The 18,055-nt window shown below is 49.2% G+C and overlaps 2 protein-coding genes, 1 long non-coding RNA gene and 1 pseudogene across 4 annotated transcripts; 2 read left to right on the forward strand and 2 right to left on the reverse strand.

Moving 5' to 3' along the window:
- Positions 1-614: 614 nt before the first annotated feature.
- Positions 615-992, reverse strand: LOC118987645 (60S acidic ribosomal protein P1-like; annotated as a pseudogene).
- A 3,890-nt stretch (positions 993-4,882) lies between these two features.
- On the forward strand, positions 4,883-6,093 carry IER3 (immediate early response 3). The gene is made up of 2 exons (XM_037046839.1): positions 4,883-5,172; positions 5,268-6,093. Exons 1-2 carry the CDS (start codon positions 4,963-4,965, stop codon positions 5,526-5,528), a joined length of 471 nt encoding a protein of 156 aa, XP_036902734.1. The 5' UTR covers positions 4,883-4,962; the 3' UTR covers positions 5,529-6,093.
- Positions 5,643-6,284, reverse strand: LOC118987609 (uncharacterized). Its single transcript, XR_005066612.1, has 2 exons — positions 6,166-6,284; positions 5,643-6,054 (listed from the first exon to the last, which is right to left on the reverse strand). It is a non-coding gene; the product is annotated as an uncharacterized LOC118987609 (long non-coding RNA).
- Positions 6,285-6,519: 235 nt separating this feature from the next.
- FLOT1 (flotillin 1) lies at positions 6,520-17,590 on the forward strand. 2 transcript variants are annotated; one of them, XM_037046837.1, is made up of 13 exons: positions 6,520-6,607; positions 7,155-7,211; positions 7,457-7,532; positions 7,617-7,707; positions 7,902-8,045; positions 8,180-8,299; positions 8,387-8,482; positions 8,695-8,847; positions 15,458-15,639; positions 15,830-15,875; positions 15,993-16,130; positions 16,327-16,491; positions 17,283-17,590. In XM_037046837.1, the coding sequence occupies exons 2-13, from the start codon at positions 7,169-7,171 to the stop codon at positions 17,310-17,312; spliced, it is 1,284 nt and encodes a 427-aa protein (XP_036902732.1). In that variant the 5' UTR covers positions 6,520-6,607; positions 7,155-7,168; the 3' UTR covers positions 17,313-17,590. The 2 variants fall into 2 exon arrangements, with proteins under 2 accessions (XP_036902732.1, XP_036902733.1); XM_037046838.1 differs by lacking the exons at positions 6,520-6,607; positions 7,457-7,532.
- Positions 17,591-18,055: the final 465 nt, after the last annotated feature.

Raw genomic sequence — 18,055 nt, forward strand, 5'->3', positions numbered from 1 at the left:
CTCCCTTAATTCTCCTCACCTGCCTAGAATGAACTCCCGATCTGGGGAACCACCCCACTCTCTGCCACCCCCAATTTACATCTGTGAGCATGTGGGCTGGTTCACACATGCCATTAGTCATGCATTTATGTTGGGAGTTGTGTAGTGGGCAAGTTGCCTTGGAATAAACATTAGGAAGGTGTGTAGGCTCGCTGTGCTTGGGTATAGATGTAAGGATGACAGCAAATGTGAAAGGTAGGTGTGGGAAAAGTATGGGTCTTTGTTAAGGAGGTGTGTTTTATGCCTGTCAGGAAGAAGTGTGTAATGCTAAGTTCCATGTGTTTAGACAGGAATAGTGGGTATAAAGTAATGTCACCTATAGCCCCAGGAAGCAATTATATTCACAGCAGTAAAGTACTAATTTCTAGTCCAATTGTGAGGCTGTCTGCTTATTTGCATCCCCACACAGTCTTGGCTGAGAAATGCCCTTAGGTGTTTCTTGTTTGGAGTCTGTGTAAGAATTGTCCCAGCTTTTCTTAAGATGCTATCCATGTATGAGGTGGAGGGGCAGATTTGTTTTGTTTGGTTTGGTTTTTTTAGAGTCAGCTTTTTATTGAACCTGTTACAAAAGAAGTTTAGTCAAAAAGATCAAAGCCCATGTCATCATCAGACTCCTCAGATTCTTCTTTCTTTACTTCCACTTTCTTTTCCTCAGCTGGGGCCACATCAGTTGAGGGGGCATGGCCTCCTGCTGGTGCAGCACTGGTGCTGGGGCTGGTCCACCAGCCCCTACATTGCAGATTAGGCTCCCAATGTTGACATTGGCCAGAGCCTTTGCAAACAAGCCTGCCAGAAAGGTTCAACATTTACACCAGCTGCTTTGATGAGGGCTTGGATCTTACCCTCCATCACCGTCACCTCAGCCTCCTGCAGGATAGGGCTGAGTAGATGCAGGTGAGCTCCAAGACAGAGGCCATGGTGTGGGCAAATGCTGGATGAGTGCTGCCAGGAGTGGGGCTGTTACAGAACAGGGCCAAGGCAGTACTATACACTATTACCGAAAGGACCCCCCACTAGGTTTGCTATGCTTGCTGCCAGAGGAAAGACGGCTCAATGTTAGAGATTTGTGAAAAGGAAAGGAAATATGTATTTAAAGCTATACAAACTTAGAGTAGTGACTTAAAGTCTTCATTAAAATATTAAAGTCCTTTAGGATACTCACAGACGCACACAGTCCTTCCTTCTCCCTCTGCCCTAATCTGGGGTACCGTATCTCAGGAAAAGAAGTAGAAGTCCATGATTCAGGCTCCCAGCACCATCAGTTGTGTCACTACCAGGATCTTCAGTTAATCCAAAGCCATGTGGCATCTTCTCATGGTCCACCAGCAAGAGTCCTTTCACCCCTTTTCTTCCAGGCAGTCTCTCCTGCTTCCTAAGCCACGTGGCAAAAGGGAGCACCCCAAAGCCACGTGTTCCTCACTTTCATCAAAGCTGCAGGGGGTCCCCACTCTGCCAAAGCCTCGTGGTTCTCCCCTGCATGGCTGCTGAGTCTGGATTTAAATCCCCGCACCAACCTTCTTCCTCTGCAGCCCCATTTCTGACTCCTCCTACAACCAGTTACTCCTGCCAGCATTCCCGTATTATTCCAGCTTTACTGGGCTGCCATAGTGAGTCTGGGCAGGTGTGGCCCCATGGCGTGGAGCCAGTCTTCTCCAAGCTCTCACGCAGGTGCTGTAACCAGGGGGAGCTGTCCTCCAGTTACATCTTGGGTGGAAGTCACTTACATCCCCCTGGCTCAAAGTATGGCCACAGCTATTTAACATATCTATGCAACCAGTTAAAGGTTGTAGATATGTTAAATGACCATGCCAGAGGTTAGCTGTACAAAACAGCTCTGCATGTTCCTCCTTCATGTGTCCCTTCCCCCAACTCACACCTGTGGGGGGAGGGGGAGGGACATCCTATATATCTTTCTAATATTTTCCTGGACACCTTGAGTTCTGGACCCCATCCCAAATCCCTGTTTGGGCCCCCCCTCTTGGCTGCAACCTGTTACAGGGCTAGTTGCCGGATGAAGTGAGGGCCTCACCCAAACACAGCCTTAGTGTCCTCAGAAGGACTGAGCACCTTAGCAGCAGCTGAGGGAGGGTCAATGTGGAGAGTTTGAAGGAATGTATCTATTTCTCAAAAACTTGGAGCAACCCAACAAGTGCATGTGTTTTCAGTTCTAAATTTTCATCTTTCATTTATCAAGATTATTGAGCCCTGGCTTGTGTAGCTCAGTGGACTGAGTGCTAGCCTGTGAACCAAAGGGTTGCCAGTTGGATTCCCAGTCAGGGCACATGCCTGGGTTACAGGCCACATCCCCAGGAGGGGGCGTGCAAGAGGCAACCACACACTGATGTTTCTCTCCCTCTTTCTCCCTCCCTTCCCCTCTCTCTATAAATAAATAAATAAAATCTTTTTTAAAAAGGTTCTTGAGCAACTACTACATGCAAGGCACTGTGCTGCATTCCATGACAGACACAAAGACATGTGACACAGTCTCTAATGGGAGAGGTCTGACATATACTCACCATGTCCCAAGGTACCATGGGATCTACTATAAAGATCTAAGCCTGACATTTCAAATCTCTGGAGTCACCTTTGCCCCTGTTACTCTCTGCCATCAGCACCCACTCTTCATGCTCCCTGACACGAATGAGACCCATCTTAACTGTCACATTCTTGTGATTTCACGCTAAGAACATCTCGTAGAGCCACCTCTCCTCTTGGTCCCTCTGCCATGGCCCGTTTCAAGCCCTAACTACCTTCTACTTGCACTTCTTCAACAGCCTCCTTCCCCGTCTCAGCACCCAGGACATGCTCCTCACCTTGCTCAGTTCCCAGCTTTAATTGTCTTCTTGTTATGTCACCCTGTGCTCCATAGGCTCCCTAGTCTGGTCACACTCAGATTCCTGACCTGGCAGCTAAGCTGTCCCCACTCTGCCCAACTGCTTCCCAGCCCTTGTGACTTCCCATTACTCCCTTATAGGAACTCACTCCAGGACTGTTTTCTTTGTGGTTCCCCAGACACATGCTGTACTTTTCCAGCTCAAGGCTGACTCCGTTCTCTTTCTCATAGTCATCTTCCACATCTGACTTTGTGGTAGCCCACCCACTATTCAAGGTCATCTCATATGCCACACTTCCAGGAAGCCCGGCCTGATTGTGAACACCAGCAAACATTAGCTTTAAAAAAAAAGATTTTATTTATTTATTTATGGAAAAGGGATGAAGAAAGAGAGGAAGAGAAACATCCATGTAAAAGACAAACACCAATCGGCTATCTCTCATAAGTATCCCAATAGAACACACAATCCAGTCATGTGCCCTGACCAGGAATTGAACTGGCAACCTTTCACTTTGTGGAACAGCACCCAACCAACTGAGCCCCACTGGTCAGGACTGAACACTGGCTTTTGGGCGTCTCCTTATATCTGCTTCCATTTTCTTAGGACCCTCGAGGAGTTCTTCTGGGCAGGCCCAACCTGAGGTATCCACTGTATCTGGCTTGCCTCACTCAGCAGTACACACACTGAAACCAGCCTCAGTGCTCTCCACAGTGCCTTTAACAGTGTGCCTGGTGCCAGTGAATACCCAATGAGTATGTCCATGAGCAGCTGTCTCTAAGGCACTTAGGAAAATGTGTCAATTCTTTCTTGAGAATTACCATTACCACACAACATTTGCATAATGCCTCATACTTTAAAATGTTCTTCACATGAATTTTATTTGATCCACCGATCAAGGGGCAAATCTGGGAGACTGCTAACTGCCTACCTTTGTATCTTCTGTCCTAACTTTGTATGAACATCCAAGTAGGTAAGTGCTGGGTTGTTGTCCCTGTGTAGTCTTCACCTTTGCTCTGAGTGGCATGTGTGTGTGGTGTACATGTTGAAGGGGGCAGAATATGCCACCTCAAAATGTGCCACTTTGCATGTGATTTGCTTTGAATTGAAGGCCATCAAGACCCAGCAGACACAAGAAAAGTTTTTGACTTCTCCCAAAACTCTCTAAATGAATTTATTAGGGGCCTGTACCAGGAAGAGAGCTATTACCAAAGAGGACCTTTTTATCTGAAAGACTTGCCTGCTCCTCAGGGCTCTTCTCATCTCCTGTGCATTGCCCTGCTCCCCAGTGAACCCGCAGCTCCCACTCCTTAGGACGGCACAGAAGCCTCAGTGACTTGAGCATCTTTGAGTTTTAGGTCTTCGTGGGCTCCGGTTAAGTATGTAATTAAATTTGTCTTTTTTCCTGTTAATGTCTTATGTCAATTTAATGATTAGACCAACCAAAGGACCTAGAAAGAAGAAAGGAAAAATTTTCCACCCATCCAGCATCGTGTGTGTGTGTGTGTGTGTGTGTGTGAATGTTTGTATGTGTGTTTCCTGTATGCTCACACCCACAGGGTTGGGTCTATGTGAGCTGAGTTCATTTTTCTTCCCGTACTCGGCTATTTCCACAACGATTTCCCCCTTGGGGTGTGTGTTTTCTATGTGTATCCACAAGTATGTGAAGATACCTGTGTAACTGTGGCTCCTTGGCTTTGCTGGGTCAGTTTTTCTAGCAGGGTGGCCAGACTTCCTTAAGTATATCCTGCTGCCTCCCCAGAGATGAGGAGGCTGTAGCTGAACCATCTCCTAAAGCTGTCTGTGGGCCCTTTTCCAGCTGCCACATGTCCTGACACGTGCCCACAGCTCGGGATCTCGCCCAACTCCGCCAACAACTCACCCACAACACAAACTTGGGCAACTACAGCTGCACAGGCCTTAGAAGTCTCCACCCTCGTTCCTTTGCTTAATCGTCGGAATTTCCAGAGAGCCACAGCCCGGCGCTCCCAGCGGGGTGGAGTTGAGACGGGCACGCCCAGTCCTGGGCCGCACTTAAAATAGTTCTGGGAGGCTGTGGGGCCACATTCGTCATTGCTCTCATTCAGCTGCTATGTGTCACTCTCGCAGTTCCCTCCCCACCATGACCGTCTTGCGGGCCCCGACCCCAGTACCCTCCACGAGCCCGGGAGCCCGGCGGGGCTCGGGTCCTGAGATCTTCACGTTTGACCCTCTCCCGGAGCCGGCGGTGGCCCCTGCCTCGCGCACCAGCACCTCCCGCGGACACCGAAAGCGGAGCCGTAGGGTCCTCTACCCACGACTGGTGAGTGTCGCCGAAGTGGGTGGCTGGGGGGGAGTGACGGGGGTGGCCGGGCGTCGGGGTCCCGAGCAACCTGTTCCTTTGTTCTCTCCTCTCAGGTCCGGCGCCAGCTGCCTGCCGAGGACCCGAACCCTGCCAAAAAGCTCCTTTTTCTCCTGCTCACCATCGTCTTCTGCCAGATCCTGATGGCTGAAGAAGGTGTGCCAGCGCCCTTGGCCCCGGAGGATGCCGCCAGCCCTGCGTCCCCCGCGCCCACCCCTGCGCCCCCAGTCCTCGAGCCATTTAATCTGACTACAGAGCCCTCGGACTACACTTTGGACCTCAACACGTTTCTCCAGCAACAACCAGCCGCCTTCTAACCGTTGACTCTCCACACTCCCCAACAAGAATCTTGAAAAAGCAAAGAAACACCAGGCGTATCTGGTGTTCGAGAGAGTAGCCCAAACTGGGACTCAACGAGGCAACTCGCACTCAGTGTTGCAGGGGAGCCGCCACGGATACGCCGGGCAAGGTCCGGCAGGGGAGAAGGGCGGCGTTAAGTCTCATTGCTCCTAATTAATATTTATGTGTATTTATGTCTGCCCCCTAAGTGATAGGGGAATGGATTGATATTTATTTAATTTATACGAGGGTGTAAGACGTGCCCGTTGCTGCACATGCAGGTCTCTATATTGAGCTTGGTGAGATTCACGGACGGCGCCCGGCTCGGGGGTCAGCTCTCCGTCCTCCAGCCTCTGAACCCCCTGGGTCTCCTCTGTGAGGCTTAGGCGGACCGCTGGTTATCAGGTCCTTGGCTTTCGGTCTCCTCGAAGTTGCCTCCAAGAGGTGGCTACATGGTGAAGGGTCGGGGCTGTAAGGGGGCGGCTGTGGGGTCGCCAGTATGTTCTGTGAACACAAATAAACTCGATTTACTGTCGGCCGTCATTTGAGAGTATCTTGGCTGGCGGCGATTCCCCTCTCCCCGCGGCCACGGCCCCTCCTCCCCGGCCTCCGCACCCAGCATCCGGTGAACCGGCGCACACTTTCGTGGCCCAGTCTTTCTTTTTTCCGGGAGTGCCCGCGGGGCAAAGCCGAAATGAGGCAACGTCCCCTGCCCGGGGCTTCGGGCCCACGGAGGTCACGTCACGCGCCCGGGGAGAAGCAGGAAGCTTCCGGGCGTGGGTAGTGGGGGGAAGCTGGCCCAGCGCGGGCGAGGAAGCCGGGCGCGTGGGCAGGCGGGCCCTGGAGAAGGGCCTGCCGGGAGTGAGGGGCGGGCCCAGCGCGAGGCGCGAGTTAGGTCACCGCTGGGGGCGGGGGCGGGTTGCCAACGCCCTAGGGTGCAGCTGGGTGGGGGAGGGCGCGGGGATGGAGGTGCGGTGAGTTGGGCTTGTGCAAGGTCGTACGCGAGTGGCTGCGGGTTCGTTTCCAGGTTCCCCCACCACCGCCCTTATCTGAGAAGGTAGGAGGGGATAGAAGATGGAGTCGGGTTGCGGAGGAGGAGAAGGGTGGTGGGAGCCCTGGTGGCCTTTAGGCGCCGGAGAGGTTTATCATATCAGGGAGAAACCGAGCTGCAGGCGGGAACGCAGGCAGTAGCCGCAAGCAGACCAGAGGGAGTCGCTGGGGGTCTGCAGGATTTCACAGGGGAAAGGCTTAGCAAAATCCGGAGTGCAGAGGGACTGGGTCGTGGTGCTGCAGGATGGGCGGGACCAACGGGAAAGGGAAACAGTCATTTCTGTGGACTCCACAGCGCCCCAGCCCCCTCCGCAAAGGCTTTCTTTCCTCTCCCCCAGCTCCTGCTTGAACCATGTTTTTCACCTGTGGCNGAGGGAGTCGCTGGGGGTCTGCAGGATTTCACAGGGGAAAGGCTTAGCAAAATCCGGAGTGCAGAGGGACTGGGTCGTGGTGCTGCAGGATGGGCGGGACCAATGGGAAAGGGAAACAGTCATTTCTGTGGACTCCACAGCGCCCCAGCCCCCTCCGCAAAGGCTTTCTTTCCTCTCCCCCAGCTCCTGCTTGAACCATGTTTTTCACCTGTGGCCCAAATGAGGCCATGGTGGTCTCCGGTAAGTATACTTATGTTCTTAGACCCTCAAACCCCTGCAAGCCTGGCCTCTGCCCTTACCCGCCTCCACCCACCCCGGGCTGCAAGCTTGTGATTTCCAGAGGCTACCCTTGACAGACCCAGGCTGCCTCCTCTCCAGATCCCAGATTTTCTCGTGGGGATTGTCCCCCATTCTTCTTCCAGTTCTATAGTCTTCCATATGCCAAAGCTCTACCCCCGCCATCACAGCTCACCTTCGTCTTTCAGGTTTCTGCCGGAGCCCCCCTGTCATGGTGGCTGGGGGTCGAGTGTTTGTCCTGCCTTGCATCCAGCAGATTCAGAGGTGGGCAAGAAGAGAGCCAGGGAAGGGGACCCTAATTTTCTCTCATCTCCTTTTCTCACTGTCAACCCTTCTTTTGCCCTGTAGGATCTCTCTCAACACATTGACCCTCAATGTCAAGAGTGAAAAGGTTTACACTCGCCATGGGGTCCCCATCTCAGTCACTGGCATTGCCCAGGTGAGGCTTTTAGAGCCTTTTCCCCAAAATCCACTCCCCTATGACCTTCTCTGTCCCCAGACTTTAGGGATCTTGTGACCCTGCCCTTCCCAGTCTCACCTCCAGGGCACCTGACTCCTCTCTGGTCTCCCTGCTTCCTCCCTGGCTTCCTGAGACCTCCACCTAACTCTTCCCCACCCTTCCTCTGGCTGCAGGTGAAAATCCAGGGGCAGAACAAAGAAATGTTGGCGGCTGCCTGCCAGATGTTCCTGGGGAAGACTGAGGCTGAGATTGCCCAAATTGCCCTGGAAACACTGGAGGGCCACCAGAGGGCTATCATGGCCCACATGACTGTGGAGGTAGGCCTGATGGCAGGGAAACATCTTGAAGGGATTCCACAGTGGGGGCCTAAGGACTGAACTAGTCTGTGGGAGACAGGGGCCAGAAGATTGGAGAGCTTACGTTCCTTCTTCCCACTATCCCATGGTCCTAGGAAATCTATAAGGACAGGCAGAAATTTTCAGAGCAGGTCTTCAAAGTGGCCTCCTCAGACCTCGTGAACATGGGCATCAGCGTGGTCAGCTACACCCTGAAAGACATTCACGATGATCAGGTAAACCTAGTCAGTTGATCCCCTCTGTTTACCTGCTCTCTTCTCTTAAACCTCCCAAGGACTCCGATTTCTACATCCCTCCCATAGGACTATTTGCACTCGTTGGGAAAGGCTCGAACTGCTCAAGTCCAAAAAGATGCTCGGATTGGAGAAGCGGAGGCCAAGAGAGATGCTGGGATTCGAGTGAGAGAGATAGGGGGTCACTTAGACACTGTGGGCTTATTGGGCACTTGGTGGGAGAGGCACAACTGACTTGGGCTGGTGGAAATGGGTTGGGAGAAGAACAGATGAGGCCAGGGCTGGGGCAAAGGCAGGGAAGCCTGGTGTAGAACAGGCTGACCCCTGGCACCTTTACCTCCCGGTTCTGACTCCCTGCCTGATCTCTGTATGGACAGGAGGCCAAAGCCAAGCAGGAGAAGGTGTCTGCTCAATACCTGAGTGAGATTGAGATGGCCAAAGCACAGAGGGACTATGAGCTGAAGAAGGCCGCATACGACATTGAGGTCAACACCCGCCGGGCACAGGCAGACCTGGCCTATCAGCTTCAGGTCAGAGCCACCGCACTGGGCAGGTGGCTAGGCGGGACCTTGCCCCTGCACCATTTCTCTCAGGCTACCACTCTCTTATGTTCTAACTCTGATCCCCATATTTTACTCTCCATTTCTAACTGAACTCCTCCATATGGGGAAAATTTAAAAGACAAACATTTCAGCTAAAAAGCAAACAAAAAGTCAAGAAGGTATATGATCAGGAGGGCTGGTCATGTGTTTGGAGCAGGTTGTGCCCTGTGCAGTGACACCTGGATGGGCAGGTGAACCAGAGCTGAGGTCCAGCCCATGTCCCACTTGCCAAACTGTGCATTCTGACATGAGCCAGTGATTCTGCATCCACCCAGAGGAAGGGGTGCCTTTTACTCGTTTGTGCAAGGCAGCGCTGGTAATCGAAGAAGGGTGTGAGGAAGAAAACATGGAGTTGGGCTTTGAATCCTGAAAAGTAAAGCTAAAGGCAGCCCTGCATATTGCAAGTAGATACTGTCAATTGTCATTACTTGCAGATTCCATACTGAAAATGCACCTAATCACTAAAATTTATTGGTAACTCCAAAGTCAGTACTTGTAGCACTTTTGTGGTCATTTACAGACATGCACAGAGAAGTGAAAATCTGAGTTGCCTGTTGCCCAGTTCCCACTTGATGTTGAACAAGATGTTCTGCTTTCTTTCAACTGTTATACTGTAGACAGTGTTGTCTTCATAGTACATTCCTGCCACATTTTTCACATTTTTGTGTTCTTTGTCGGTGATTTCTCTGTATGAAATAGCCCCTAAGCATAGTGCTGAAGTGCTGTCTAGTTTTCCTATGTGCGAGGAGGCTGTGACATGCTGTATGGAGGAAACACGTTTGTTAGATGAGCTTCATTGAGGCAGGAGTCATAGTGCTGTTGGCATATGTTTATCGATAATGAACCAACAATATTCATTACATATAAGGTGACTTTAAACAGAAACACATAAAACAAGATTAATATTTGATCTGCTGATAAAATGTTATGACCAGAGGTTCATAGGTACATAACCCCGTACTTCCCATAGGAACAAAATAAGTATTTGCTAATTCAGTGTTTATGGCTACTTTATAGAACAGAACTACCGTACATAACATTATTCAACTGTACTTTGAAACCTTTACCCAAAGAATAGCAATATTACAAATTTTATTTTTGCCAAGATTTGGTACAGACTAAGAGCCTATTGAGGTGCATAACATCTTTAGTTATGGGGATAAATTCTTGGCTTGTGCTTCGCTACCTGAAATATGCTCTGCCTACCAGCAGCAGCAGCACTGGATTATTTCTTAAAAATAAAAAGTCTCAGGCCGCAGGCCAGACTGAACCAGAATCTGGACTTGAACAAGCTCCATAGCTGATTCATGTGCACACTGCAGTCTGAGAAGCAGTAACATGGTGAAACCACTAGCATGAGTGGGACTATAGATAAGGTCCTTGACTCTCTAAACTTGGCTTTCTTTGTCTGCAAGTTAACAGATTGGGCTGGTTTAGGCTCTGTTGAACTTCTCTCAGTTCCTAATTTTGTGCCGGGCTTTGTGCTAGGTAATCAGAAAATGATGACTCAGTCAAGAAATATCTGTGAAGCGCCTAGTATGTGCTAGACACTGTTTGGGAGGTGAGGGTGTAAGTATGAGAGGGACAGAAAAGAATCCTGCTCTCGTTGAGTTTACAATATAACACAGAACACAGCTAACAATCAAGTCAGTGAACTTCACAAGTGCCTCGTGTAAGTGTGGAAGCTGGGAAGTCCTGGGTTTACATAGGAAATACATAGGGACATGAAAGCAGTGGGGGCTGCTAGGTTAGGTCAGAGGTGGTCAGAGAAAGCTGCTGTGAGCAAATATGGGAAACAACCTGAAGCTAAGAAAGACCCAGCAATGTAGAGTTGTGGGGTAAGAGTATTCTAAAACAGGAATGTTCAAATAGAATTTCTAATGATGGAGATGTTCTATACTTTGCTTTAATGTTGAGCATTTGAAATGTGGCTTGTGAAATTGTGATTGAGGAACTGAATTTTAAATCTTATTTAACATTAAGTAAAATTGAAATATCCATATGTGGCTAGTGGCTAGCAGAGGGACCAGCACAAGCAAATGCCCTGAGGTAGGAAAGAGCTTGGTGTGTCCCAGAAACAGAAAGGAGGTTTCTGGTCTGATATGGTTAGTGTGCCGTAAGAGGGAGAGGCAGGAAAGGCCAGGTCACATAGAATTCTGGTAGCCATGAGAGACTTAGAAGAGAATTCAAAGTACAGTGGAAAGCCATTAGAGAACTTTAAGCAGGGAGGTGCTGTGGTCCCATTTATGTTTTTACAAGGATCAGTCTGGCTGCTGTGTGGAGAATTGATTGTCAGAGAAGGGCAGCAGAGAGACAACTTGGAAGATTTTTTAAAGATGATGGATTGAATAAATGCAGCTAAAACCTCATTAAAACTACATAGAGTGATTTAAAAGAGAGAGACTGAGAGAATGGGAACAGAAGGAATAGAAACCATAGCATCACTTTGGAAGCTGGAAAGCCATGGTAATTGACTAGGCATGTCTGAGACAGCTGAGAACAAAGGTGCCGGGAAGAAAACCGTGACATGATCTGAGATTCAGAAGCTGGCACATACATGGGCCTGGAGCTGTGATGAAAACCACTGAAATCAGGAAAAACAGGTGAAGCATGACTTCTCAGTTAGATTCTGTTGCTAGCTCCCTGCCCCTGGATCCCTTCTCTGCCCCGGTGTTACCAGACCCAGTCAGTGTGTGTGTGTGTTTGGCAGGGGCATCCTGCCACTCACTGCCTATCAGGCAAAACTCCAAAGATGTAGTTCGGTGGAAAAGAAAGAAATCTTTTATTTAACAATCAGAAAAAGCTATTTAAATATTTATCATTATAACTACTACATAGATTTAAGAACTGAAAATAATGCAAGAACAAAAGATGTATAACTGAATAAGGCACATAAACTTTGGCCTAAGACATCAAAAGAAAAATCACCCTGTAACCCTGTGCCAGCTCAGTTCAAGGTTGCGCCAGGAACCTCTTCTCCCACCCAGAAGTATTGTAAAAGTAGTTGGCTTAGCTGCTCTCCAGTCGCCATCTAGCTTCAGGCATCTTTCAGAGTCTTTGCCTCTAGGCCTCCTACTCCAGGTGCATTGAGCTCTTCCTACAGGTGCTCACCTGCCAGCACTGGTGACCCTTTATATACCTGCCTAGAGGAAGAGTCAAGGCTTACAGATGTTGACGCGGGGAAGGGGGGGTGGGCATGCCCTTGCTGGACAAGTTCCTGCATAGGAGAGGTGTGGGGCAGGGGTCTGCCACTGATAGGACTGAGCCTCCTCCCTTCCCTCCTTACTGTCCCTAATGTCCAGGGCTCAGGACCTCCAACCCCCACCACTGGGAAGGAGGGGAGATCCAAAAAAGTTGGGGCCTGGTTTCCAAGTGCTCCTTTTTAAATATTCTCCCCAAGAATCCCTTGCACAACCCAGTGAGAGTCGCTCTGGTTGCCAGGCAGCTCAACTACTCCCCCATTTCTGTAGGCTGAGTCTTGAGTACACCCATACACATCTGGAAGTTTATTGTCTGCTGAGAATAAACCAGAGGATGTGACCTGGGGCTAGCCCAACACAGCTGAGGGCCTGGTACTTCACCAGCAATGGGGACATGAACTGACTGTGTGCTTATTGAAAGCTCAATGTTGACAGCCTGCCCTCACCCCTCACCTCACTTGGCTCCCAGAATCTCCAACTTCCAAAGAATAGATCAGAAAACTGCTCAGGGAACATGACCAATTCAAAAGGAAAGACTTAAAGATCTAGAATCAGAGGTTTCTCAGTAGATGGCCTGCCCAGATCACTCCAGAGAGGAGCTCTAAGTCCACAAGCCTCCCCCACAACCCAGAGCTTCCGCTCAGGGTTATAGACCCTGTGCACTATGAGCAGACAGCCAAGGATTAACTGACCTGTAAAGGGGCCCCACAACATGGGAGATGGAGCAGAGCCATGTGAAGGACACAGACCATACAAGGAGAAGAAAGCTTTTAAAGAACTAATATGCTCAGTAAGAGAAGAACTCACATCCAGAAAGTCAGAATATAGAACAGAAAACAAAAAAAGCTCTTAGAAATTAAGAAGATGGCATAAAATTTTTAAAATATTTGTTTGTTTGTTTATTTTGAGAGCAGGGGGAAGGGAAGGAGAAATAGTGGTAGAGAAACATCGATGTGTGATTGCCTCTCATGTGTCCCCCACTGGGGACCTGGCCTGCAACCCAGGCATGTGCCCTGACTGGGAATCGAACCAGCAACCCTTTGCTTCACAGGCCCGTGCTCAGTCCACTGAGCTACACCAGCCAGGGCAGCAGAACCTTTTTTTTTTTTTCCAGAAATTTAAAAAAAATCACTTTGGGCTCTGGCTGGTGTGGCTTAGTGGAGTGCCAACCTGCAAACCAAAGCCTCTCTGGTTCAATTCCCAGTCAGGGCACATGCCTGGGTTGCCAGCCAGGTCCCCAGTAGGGGCCATATGAGGGGCAAGCACACACTGATGTTTCTGTTCCTCTCTTCCCTGCCCCTCTAAAAATAAATAAATTTTAAATAAAAATTTTAAAAATCACTTTGGAAGAGAAACTCTAAAAAGTCTCCCAGAAAAATAGATCAAAGCAGATGGGGGAGTGGAGCTGTAGATAAAAATATTAGATGCCAGGCCAATACCTCCAACAGACCAAAGAAAATGGGAGGAAATAACCAAATGAAAAATTGCAAAATGTTTATCTATCCTGAAGGATGTTAGTTTTCTAGATTGAAACAACCTACCAAGCGCCCAACACAATTAATGGGAAACATCTACACTGAAACACATCACTGAAATTTCAGAACACTGAGGAAAGATCTAGAAGCTTCCAGAGAGAAAGACATCTCAAAGCATCAGGCATCAAAATGATTTCAGATTTCTTAAGAAGGTAGAAGACCATAGAGCAATGCCTTCAAAATTCTGATAAAATGAATTCAACATAGTAACCTGAACTCAACATAACTATAATTCAGTTAGAAGGGTAGAATAAAAGAGAAAGAAGTTCTCAAAAAACCTACTACCCATATACTCTCCAGGGAAGCTGGTGGAGGTTAAGTTTCACCCAAAAGGTAACGTAAGGGTTGGGAGGCACCTGTCCTATGTCCTCCAGCATAGGACAGGTGATCCAGTACACTGCAGTGGGAAGCAACTAATCCAGTTTGGAACAGGCTTGACGTTTCCAGGTTAGACAGTACAGGATGCTATAGCCAGAAGCACTCTTCCTCTGGAGTGAACACACGGGCCCAGTGAAGGCAGGGGCATCCCCTCGTGTTGATGACACGCACAGGGATGGTGCATGGCTGAGTGGGAGCATTGAGAGAAGGAAGTGTGCTCCTCCCCTGTACCTCTCCTCACCAACATTCTGGCAAGAGTCTTCTCCCTGTACTCTATAATAAGAAAATGAATGCCCTGGCTGGCGTAGCTCAGTGGATTGAGCGCGGGCCTGTGAACCAGAGGGTCGCGGTTCGATTCCCAGTCAGGGCACATGCCTGGGTTGCATGCCAGTTCCTTGCAGGCTAACTACCAGCAGGGGATGCACAAAAGGCAACCATACATTGATGTTTCTCTCCCTCTCTCCTTCCCCTCTAAAGATAAATAAATAAATAAAATCTTTAAAAAATAAGTAAATAAGAAAATGAAATCTGCCTAAGAGGCATTCTATATGCACATTCTTGTAAGTTTGTAGAGTGCCCCTGAAAGGGTACACAAGAAGCAGTCACAGTGGTTGTTCTGGGGAAGGGAAATATGGAGGCCTACTTCCCACTGTGTATCTCCTTTTGAATTTGTACCATGTACAAAAATAAAAATGAAAGAGAGACATACACACATACACCCAGCCCCCCTAAAAGAAAGTAGGGGGCTATTGCAGTAGTTGGGCCTGGAGTTAAGGGCAGCTTGCGCTAAGGTTATAGCAGCACAGGTGGAGAGTGAAGGGGATAGATTTGAACTAGACTGGAGGAAAATAGATGGCATTGTGCTCAGTGCCCTCCAGGTGCTCACACACTATAGGAAGACACTGGAGAAATACAATTGGAGCTCATGTAGGGACCCTATGTCTGGCCTGAGGGAGACAGGGACTGTGGTCCCAGGCCTATCCATGTCAGACGCTGAGGCTGCCTGTGTAATTCCTGATGGTTGATACTGGCTCTGATCAGATGTTGCCTTGGATCTGTACCAGAAATGGACCCCACTGGGCTGGCAGAGCTGACCGGGGAGCACTCCCTGTACCTGCTCTATTTTTTTTAACTCCTTTTAAAAAAGATATTATTTTTATTTATATTTAGAGGGAGAGGAAGAGAAAGAGAGAAACATCAATGTGTGGTTGCCTCTGGTGTGCTCCCAAGTGGGGACTTGGCCTGCAACCCAGGCACAGTGCCCTGACTGGGAATCAAACCAGTGACACTTTGGTTCGCACCCCGCGCTCAATCCACTGAGCTACACCAGCCAGGGGCCCGCTCTATTTTTATATCCCACCCTGGAGCCCTGCCCTGATTTCTCTCCATCCTTCAGCTCTGATGCTGAGCATCTCTCCTTTGCAGGTGGCCAAAACAAAGCAGCAGATCGAGGAGCAAAGGGTGCAAGTGCAGGTGGTGGAACGGTCCCAGCAGGTGGCAGTACAGGAGCAGGAGATTGCCCGCAGGGAAAAGGAGCTGGAGGCCCGTGTGCGGAAGCCTGCAGAAGCTGAGCGCTACAAGCTGGAACGCCTAGCAGAGGCAGAGAAGTAAATGCCCCCTCCCAGGCTCTTCCGGGATCCTTCACCACCTGGGTGCCCCCAAATGAAGAGCTGAGGCCTTCACTACCTGGACTCCTCCTGTGGAACTCCAGGGGTAGGAGCCTCTGCCACCTGTACAGAACCTTTCTCTCAGGAGCAAAGGCCTCAGCTTCTTCCTCCACTCCCCTTGTTTGCCCAGGTCCCAGCTGATTATGCAGGCAGAGGCAGAAGCTGAGTCTGTGAGGGTGAGTTAAGAGGTGGCTCTCTCTGGTTTGTGGGGAGTGGGTATTGCTGATGAGCTGCTGGGGTTTCTTGCCCTTAACTGCTGCCATTAGTATCACAGTATCCTGTATCTTCCTTAGATGCGGGGGGAGGCTGAGGCCTTCGCCATTGAGGCCCGGGCCCGGGCTGAGGCTGAGCAGATGGCCAAGAAGGCAGAAGCATTCCAGCTGTACCAGGAGGCTGCTCAGCTGGACATGCTGCTAGAGAAGCTGCCCCAGGTCTGGGGTTTGTATGCTGGGTGCCAGGAGAACCAGGGCAGGGAACCATAAACTGGGGGTGGGAGTTATAAACCAGTGACCAAAGTGAGGAAAGATGATCAGTAGGATGGAGGTCTTTAAAAACCCAGGGTAAGGAAGGCAATTTTAGGAGGGGTGTGATGGATCTCAGGCGCTAAGTGGGTGTCTCACTTCCCAGGTGGCAGAGGAGATCAGTGGTCCCTTGACCTCTGCCAAGAAGATCACACTGGTGTCCAGTGGAAGTGGGGCCATGGGGGCATCCAAAGTGACCGGGGAAGTCCTGGACATCCTGAGCCACCTGCCGGAGAGTGTAGAAAGACTCACTGGTGTCAGCATCTCCCAGGTGAGGGTCTCCAGAGTAGGGGCTGTGGAGCAGAACCGCTGGGTTCCTGGGGTATGTGATGCAGTACAAAGTAAAGAAACCAAACTCCAACATATTAAATATCTTAGTTCATGTCATTACAGCCAGGGAAGCCCAGCTTCCAAAACCCAGGCTGACTGTCTAGTACCAGGAACTAGCAGCAGTGTGTTGACAATTCCAAGGCATATCACTGATTTTCCTGGTGCCTATTTATTCACCTGAAAGTTGTGGTAGAGGTCAGACAGCAGGCTCTGAAACCAGACTGTTTTGGTGTGAATCCTGACTCCAGTGCATGTTGTGACCTCAGAGAAATCCTCAACTTCTCTATACCTGTCTCCTCACAGGTTAATAATAGCAACTAATGAGTCATATTTGCACAGTATTTAAAACACTGCCTGGCACATACTGTGTACCACATAAGTGTGTTAAATTTAAAAAAAATATATATATATATACATATATGTATTAGACCATTTCATTGACCTTCAGGCTAGGTTCCTTGGGCCTCCTTGAGGCCTGTAGTGGACTGTAAGCTATAGAGGGTCTGGGCCAGAAGAATTAGCAGATTCCTCCTGTGCTCTGCACCAGAAACTAATACAAATAATAAATGTAAAGTATACTTGGTGGGAAGGGGGAACTGGAAGACTCCTGGTTGTGCATGTCCTCCCTGCAACCCTTTGGTCCAGGTGGAGCTTGGGAGAACATGGCATCTGGTTCCCTTGTCATCTACTGGTTTGGGGTTGTTTTTTTTGTTGTTGGGTTTTTTTTGCCAGGTAAACCACAAGCCTTTACGAACAGCCTGAGCCCTCAACCTTCGCAGACGCCTAGCTTCATGGTTCAAGTTGCCTGAATGGTCCCCATATTGCATGCACTTCAACTGGTCTCCCAGAGCATGTCCTTTAACAGAGGGATTCCAGCCTTCATCTCTCCTTGCCAAATAGCCTGTGCCTTGCCTTGGAAGAAAAGGGTTGCTCCCCTTCCCAGGCCCACACCAAGACTGCCATCCCCACCTAGTTCCATGCCAGCATTCTGATAACGCCACCCTACCCCAACTTCCTAATTAAACTACACTGAGCCTGTTGTCTGGAATTATTTTCTGACCAAGACAGGGATATAGCTGGAGGTTCTCAACTTGTCAGATAAGTTGCTGTTAAGTATTTATACTTGAACAATTAAGGAAAAACAACTCATTCAAAATGAATGCTAGAATATAGCTTGCTGCTTCCAGTCGGCTTTTAATGGCAATTACCTGTACCTGAATTCCTCCCCCCAAAGTTGATTTAGTCCTTATGGACAGAAAGTATGCTGATGTGAAAGGAGTGGGAGAATTCCATTAGTCCCCAGAATTACTGAAAATATGGCCAAGGGAAACTGGATTAAATTTCCTGGGTTGCTTTAAGACATCTTGTGCAATTTGAAAGCATGAGAGTTAAGTGTAATATTGTGCTTAGAATGGGACCATAATGTGGTATCTCATACTAATTACCTTTACCTTATATTGACTCAGAAACCCTCATGGAACAGCTAAGACTGCTGGGATCCAACC

Source organism: Sturnira hondurensis, unplaced genomic scaffold (assembly GCF_014824575.4).
Source record: "Sturnira hondurensis isolate 20B ecotype Veracruz unplaced genomic scaffold, ASM1482457v3 Scaffold0005309, whole genome shotgun sequence".
NCBI classification, from domain to species: Eukaryota; Metazoa; Chordata; class Mammalia; order Chiroptera; family Phyllostomidae; genus Sturnira; species Sturnira hondurensis.